A 7,203-nucleotide genomic window follows, 5' to 3' on the forward strand; every position below is an offset into this window, starting at 1 on the left:
ATTCCACCACAAAAAAGGATACAATTAAATATTCCCTACAAAAAAATCTTGTAGATGCTCTCATTGGCGAACCCAATAGAGGGAAACCCGGCGACACAAGTCTATCCACAGGAGTGTATAGACACAACAACAGAAAAACATAATAAAATTAGAGGAAAATAAATGATACATTAATTTTTTGAAAACCGCGGTCCCATAGTCCCGGCGCACGGCCCTATATAAAGGCGCCCGTCAGACGCGTCTCCAGCAGTCACTCACCGACGCCACCAGTAGCACCCCCACCCACCCAACACCCTCTGATCGCTCAGCACCGGAAATTAGAGTGGCTAGGTAGCCATGGCGCGTGCCTCGAGCCTGTCGCTGCTGCTTGTGCTGCTGGTTGCAGCAGTGGCAGGAGCCAGGGTGCCCATGGATGCGGCCGCGAACACAACGTTGGGTGAGCTCCGCGTACGGCACACGCTCCTCGGCAGGAAGCCACAGATGGGGTATTTCCATGCTGCCATCCAACTCCTCTTGTCTTTTCCTCTTCGTTTTTCCCCAGCTTTACATGACGAGAGATTTGACGATATGGTAAGGGATTGAGCCATTGAGGTGAGTACTATAAATGCTTGGGCACGCATGGGTGTGGATGTTTTTTCTGCTTCCCTCGTCCAGTCATAGATCTAAAAGAATTTTTTTTCCGTTCCCGGCATTTATATTGGAATGATCATGTATGTACTCCAGATTTCGCATGGATCCAGTATTTATAGTACCACATTGATCCAGCAGTGTTTCTTACTATATCGATCAGTGACTTCATCAGTAATGCAAAATCTACAGTGATCTTCATCTATATAATTGAAAGCAAAAGAAAACTGCCATATTTTTCTCAAGACGAGCCTCATCATGAGTCACGATTTTCCTTTGGACCTATATATACTTCGTCATGGCACGCCATTTTCTCTTCTACTCCAGTTTTATCTGATCTGATTTGTTTAATCCTGACCGATGACGAAACATTTCGTGTGCTAGGTGGAACAGCTGGAACCACTTCTACTGCGGGATCAGCGAGGAAGTCATCAGGGAGACAGGTATGACCGGGACACTGGCTACCACTTGAACTGAACCCCCACCCCGTTTCAAGCCTCAAATCCTATGTCCTGCCTCTATACGGATCTCCTTATCTGCAATTCTGGACCTCCCTTTCACTTACTCAATGCACATTCGGCCCAATCACTAGCTAATTTTCCTGTGCTTTCCGACACATCATTGTCACGCTGAACGCTACCCTGTAACAGTACTACGTTAGCAAAATTTGATGAAGGCTTTGCTTCGGTGATGCTGACCCAGGGACAACAATCAGGAAACAAGTTAGTGCTAGAACCACTGAGTCACTAGAGTTGTGTTGTTGGTGCTGGATCAACGCCAACACCTCTTGATGATCTCGCTGTCTTCCTACAACGATAATGTCATGAGTTTCATGTGGTGTCAAATTGTACTATCCTAACAATTGCATCTTTGTCTTCCTTTCCTTCAGCTGATGCATTGATCAACACTGGCCTCGCGAAATTGGGCTACAAATATGTTAATATCGGTATGGATTGCTCTCTGGACCATGTATATTTCCCATGACATGTTGGACACAACTAGCAGTATATGTTTTACTCAAAGATGTTTCCCGACTCTTGTTTCAGATGATTGCTGGGCAGAATTGAACAGGGATTACCAGGTAAGGAGATAAACTTGAGCATTGCTAACCATCCCTATCATTTTGAATATAGTGAAACTGCGGAATTATGTTTTCAATACAATTCAAGAAATCCATCTTAACATTAAAAAACAATTGCTTCTGCATGCTATTTTGAAGTTATTATTACGTTTTAGAAGCAGAAGATTAGCCATATGAATGCCATTTTAAATATTATATCTTTCAGTACTGATGATGTTTTATCGTCATTTCTCAGGGTAACCTGGTTCCAAATAAAAGAACATTCCCCTCTGGCATCAAGGCGCTTGCAGATTATGTGCACGCCAAAGGATTGAAGCTCGGAATCTACAGTGATGCTGGGTATGCTAACTGTCCAATTCATCATAAAAATAACACTAATTTGTTCGATCACTGTAGCAAGTAAACTCTTCATTAACCGAAGAAAACTAGAATTTGTAAATATGATAAACTGGCCATGAACTGAAACTAACTGTCACCATGTATTAATTGCAGGACACAAACATGCAGTAAACAAATGCCAGGATCGCTCGATCACGAAGAGCAAGATGTGAGGACGTTCGCGTCTTGGGTATACCCCTTATAATTACTACTTACCTCATGCATGGCTCATGCCAAACCAACACCGACACCATAAATTCTAATGTTCTTGTAATTCTTGCGTTCTCTCGTCTCCAGGGAGTTGATTATCTGAAGTACGACAACTGCAACGATGCTGGCAGGAGCGTCAGGGAAAGGTCCGGAGAACAGTACCTCGAACTTCAGCATGACCAGTGCACTGTGTCTTATGTGTTAGGCTGTGAAGTAATTTGCCATGGTTGATGCAGATACACTAGGATAAGCAACGCCATGAAGAAATATGGGAAGAACATCTTCTTCTCAATCTGTGAGTGGTGAGTCTGCTCGTCAAGACATTTTAGGACGGAAAGGAGAAACATCAAGCATTGCTGATTCACTCTTGTGCGTTTTCGCTGTTTAGGGGAATCGAAAACCCTGCTACATGGGCACGTGGCATGGGTGGTAATAGCTGGAGGACAACCGCGGACATTGCTGACAACTGGGACAGGTGCTGCCCAATTGATCAACTCTGGGATTTTGGTCAAGTAGCTACTAGAATTAGCAGGACTGATCATAGTTACCTTTGTACTTCAGCATGACATCACGCGCGGACCAGAATGACAGATGGGCCTCCTATGCCGGACCTGGCGGATGGAATGGTAAGGGTTTCAGAAGAATCTGTAACAATATTGTTGATTGCCTAACGATTTGTTAGCTTGGAACTGATCGATGTTCTGCTCCGATCTCAGATCCTGATATGCTTGAAGTTGGAAATGGTGGGATGTCCGAAGCTGAGTACCGCTCGCACTTCAGCATCTGGGCACTTGCCAAGGTACTACACATTTTGTCCCATGTGCATTTAATAATGTTGCTTCGATTCTCAAAAAGGAATTCTGCATTTCCTCACCGCAATCCTGGTCCTGAGTTGTGTAGGCTCCTCTTCTGATCGGGTGCGACGTGCGCTCGATGAGCCCGCAGACAAAGATCATAATCAGCAATTGGGAGGTCATCGCTGTCAACCAAGGCAAGCATTCTCTTACCCATATTTGCGCATGATAACTTGCTCATATGGGATTTTCAGTGTACTCATACTACAAGTGTATGAACAGATAGACTAGGCGTGCAGGGAAAGAAAGTGCAATCCGATGCTGGTTTGGAGGTATTGCTCAGTTCAAATATTTTAATAGTGGCTTCCATCATGAGATTTCTGTAACTAAAACCGGGGAGATATTTTTCTAGGTTTGGGCCGGACCGCTCAGTGGCAACAGAAAGGCGGTGGTTCTATGGAATAGGCAGGGGTACCAAGCAACCATCACCGCACACTGGTCAAACGTCGGGCTTCCAGCATCTGTGTCCGTCACCGCTCGCGATCTATGGGCAGTAAGCTTGCTTTCTTCAGAGCCCAGTGCTTATCCTTAACAATCCACTAGACATTCCAGGGTTTCATCATCACAAAAACATCCGTCTTGTTGTGCAGCACTCATCATTCTCTGCTCAGGGGCAGCTATCTGCATCAGTGGCGCCTCATGACTGCAAGATGTACGTCCTAACACCCAAGTAACTGTAGACGCAAGCATAGCAAGTCGATCGATCTAGTTCAGGGGAAGGGTTTGCAAGGAAGGATAGATAGAGCTGAGATGAGATGAATTGAGGAATGGCATTTGGTTATATGACGTTAGAAATAAGCTGCAATAGTATGTAAAGTGCCGTGAAAATGTCGGTGCGTTTGTTTCTGAAGTTTGCAAGTTGTAATGAAAGTTGCTGCAATAAAAGTGGGTTTCATAGCACTATCTTCAACATTGAGGTTTCTCCCTCAAATTCTTGGGTTCAGCCAACCGAATCTCTATTACTGCATGATGGCAAAAGGGTCGTTGCTATCTGAACTGAGAAGAATGTTTTTGTTTTTCTCCGTGAAATGTTTGGAGCTTTAATTCAACAAAACTGTTCCTAAGGCAGTCAACCAAGAGGGTGCTGAGTAGGAACGAAGGTTCTGAATCTAGCCAGCTGTCGGTGACCATCAGCGTCCAAGCACGCTTTGCAAAAGATGGGCTAGTAAGTTTGCTGATGTAGTTACATGTTGAATTGCAAAGTGGTTAAAACATAGCCATAGCTACCCAATTTCAGCAAGGATAGGTGCCACAACAGAGGTTGACCAAAGCCCCTTCCATTGAAGGCGAATGCTTTTTTTAGTTTAACAAACAATTGTTGAAGTTGTATAAGCTGTACTGGATATAAAATGACTCACAAATGATTTTTCTATGCAAATGCAAAATATGTATGGAGCATTCATATATAGCACAGTGCAGCGATTTCACACCTCCCAACCATGCAAATAATGATGATCAGTTGTTCTTGAAAAGCTCAAGCTGTGCCTAGCCCAAGCGATGTCGTAACCAAATTCTCCGAAGAGTGCTAATTCTAGTTCATCATTTCGCCTAGATCAATACACATAACTTCGTGCCTTATAGTACATAAGGTCAAGTCAGCGAGCAAAAATATCTGGATGAAAACAAATTTTTGCCATAGGGGAAATTAATTTTTTCCATTATGCTTCAACTGATTGAGAAGAAACTGGCATATTTTCCCATACCTCTTTCCTCGGAGCAACACCAAACACCACCGTCAAGATACATAATTGCATTAGTGGAATCACCATCATTTACAAATTAGAACGAATGCGCGTCACGATGAGAAAAATACTTTTTTCGACAAAGGGTGGATTTTATTGGCTCAAAAAGGAGCATCAAGAGAATACATACCCTAAGAGCACACACCAGGCCTCTGCATAACTAGGATGCACACAGCCAATATCAACACACGCACACAAAAAACACGCCGACAACAGCAAAGTCATATTAGACCAAAGCTATGCGTAGGCGGGGAAAAATAAAAGAGTACAAAGTGATCAGATCCATGATCGGCAAACTACAACAATGACCATATCCACACCATCCATCTCATGACACCGCACAGACGACGGAGTTCTTCAACAGCAACGGCTTCAAGAAGGAAGTGACACTCAAGCATCATCGTCACCGGATCCAACCACCAAGGTTAGGATCTAGGTTTTCACCATGAAGAATCAATCTAAGCATATCCGAGCAATGCCTTCAACAAGGTAATGATGTAAAATACATCGCCATTGCCAAGTACAACCAGCTTGGGTCAGACCAAGGCTTTCATCCTGGAGCTCGCGACCTGATGCTTAGTAGCACCATCGAAGTCATCAAGTGTTGTCGCCACCATTTTTCCACAATCCCAGCAGCTAGTGCGATGTCCGCCGCCGCCGCTCCACAACCATTCATTTGTGTCAAGTCGCTGTCCATAATTTGTATCTCACCGTCGAAGTCAACCAGTGGATCTTGAGATGAAGATTCCCGAAGATCTTTTGGTGACCTCCGCCGTCGTGGAACCGTAGGAGGCCACAGCAGCATAGTCTGCACGCATCCCCATTCGGCCGATCAGATCTGAAACACCACCACCAAACCATGGACTTTAGCGTCGCCGGTGATCAGAGGATGGCTTGGTGGCTTGGTGAGGATGGGCGTGACCCGTTGCCGATCCGGTCTTTTCAGACTTGGCGAAAGCTATCGAGCCATTCAGCCAAGGCCTCCGGAATCCACAGCCGTAGAATTGTCGCTGGTTGCCAACCAAGGGAGCGCTACAACTGGAGGAGATCCCGTTGGAGCAGCCGCCCGAAGCTGCTGAAATCAACCAGCGCTGTCACTGCGCCTGCCAGAAACCGGCGGCCACGCCGCTGCCTTGCCCTGCAGGCCTGAGCACTGCGACGCCACGAACGGGATCTGGCCGTCCCAACCTCCTAGCACCAGCGGAGGAAAATGCCCCGCCGCCGCCGTCACTGGAGCCTGACGAGCTTTGCTGGCCGGTGCCTCTGGCGGCGGCGAGACGAGGGGAGAGATTGGGCGAACGACCGGCGGCGCGATGGTTTCGCCCCCCGAGTCGCCAGGCAGAGCGACGTGGGTTTCGCCCCCCAAGTCGCCAGGCAGAGCGACGTGGGTTTCGCCCCCCAAGTCGCCAGGCAGAGCGACGATGAGAAAAATACTTGTCTACTGAAAATCTTACAAAAGCCATAATTGCAATTCTGATTCCAGGACTACATCCGTTACACAGAAAGGAAACTCTCAATATTGTGCATGTATTTAAAGGGAGTATGCTAAACATTACAATGCTCAAGATTATTTCTGAGTTTGTTCAACAGAAAAATCCTTACTTGAAAAATGCATACACCGATGGAGCATATTTAAAAATAAGAGGACAACTGAGATCCAAAGTGTCAAGCATCGAACATACAGACCGAGAGAAAATGTAAAGACACTTGAATGTCTTTGTCACCAAGTCTGGACTGGCAAGTTACTTTAAAACTTGATCCAGTACATATATAACTGAAATATCAGTTATGCACATTCACGAAGAAAACTCAGTTTCTAACATTCCCAAGCTGATTTGAACGATAGTAACTTGACAAAGTGAGCAAAAGGGTCATCATTTTTTATATTCAACGGAAAATAGAGCAAGAGGGGTTCATGACTAAACCATTGATGTCCCGATGAATAGAACATTTATTGAGTCAATATATTAGAATATTATCCAAGAAACCAATTCTGGGAGTACTAAAGGACTGATAAAACCTATACAAACTACATATATCGTGTACTAAACAGGTAAGTGCAAACTTGCCAAATTTCACTGTAGTAGCAATATCTTGCGCAAGTACATATGTTGCAATCTAGAAATGGTAGGCTCAATCCAATACAACAACTGAATAAGCAAGAATCACCCGGACATGAAGAGAAGCGAAAGAAGCAGGAAATATGAATGGATTAACTATATATATACCACAAACGTCGTCACTGCATTTTCCACCCAGAGCTCGCTGTGCTCATCAATTTCCTCTTGGCATTGCCCTCAGACACTTACAG

At 44.9% G+C, this 7,203-nt stretch overlaps 1 protein-coding gene across 1 annotated transcript; it reads left to right on the forward strand.

The window, feature by feature from the left end:
• Positions 1 to 271: 271 nt before the first annotated feature.
• LOC123124106 (alpha-galactosidase-like) lies at positions 272 to 3,950 on the forward strand. Its single transcript, XM_044544806.1, has 15 exons — positions 272 to 485; positions 1,012 to 1,070; positions 1,517 to 1,573; positions 1,674 to 1,708; positions 1,944 to 2,047; positions 2,201 to 2,276; positions 2,384 to 2,442; positions 2,533 to 2,598; positions 2,685 to 2,771; positions 2,858 to 2,922; positions 3,013 to 3,095; positions 3,197 to 3,287; positions 3,373 to 3,422; positions 3,503 to 3,643; positions 3,741 to 3,950. The coding sequence occupies exons 1-15, from the start codon at positions 337 to 339 to the stop codon at positions 3,822 to 3,824; spliced, it is 1,206 nt and encodes a 401-aa protein (XP_044400741.1). The 5' UTR covers positions 272 to 336; the 3' UTR covers positions 3,825 to 3,950.
• The last annotated feature ends 3,253 nt before the right edge of the window (positions 3,951 to 7,203 follow it).

The sequence above is a fragment of the Triticum aestivum genome, chromosome 5D (genome assembly GCF_018294505.1).
Source record: "Triticum aestivum cultivar Chinese Spring chromosome 5D, IWGSC CS RefSeq v2.1, whole genome shotgun sequence".
Lineage (NCBI taxonomy): Eukaryota > Viridiplantae > Streptophyta > Magnoliopsida > Poales > Poaceae > Triticum > Triticum aestivum.

What these genes read in the sequence shown, in the direction of transcription:
- LOC123124106 (XM_044544806.1), top strand. Translation starts at nt 337, where the DNA reads ATGGCGCGTGCCTCGAGCCTGTCGCTGCTGCTTGTGCTGCTGGTTGCA. An exon ending in GGCAGGAAGCCACAGATGGG is followed by an intron (nt 486 to 1,011) that starts GTATTTCCATGC and finishes TTCGTGTGCTAG; the next exon opens with GTGGAACAGCTGGAACCACT. An exon ending in TGAGGACGTTCGCGTCTTGG is followed by an intron (nt 2,277 to 2,383) that starts GTATACCCCTTA and finishes TCTCGTCTCCAG; the next exon opens with GGAGTTGATTATCTGAAGTA.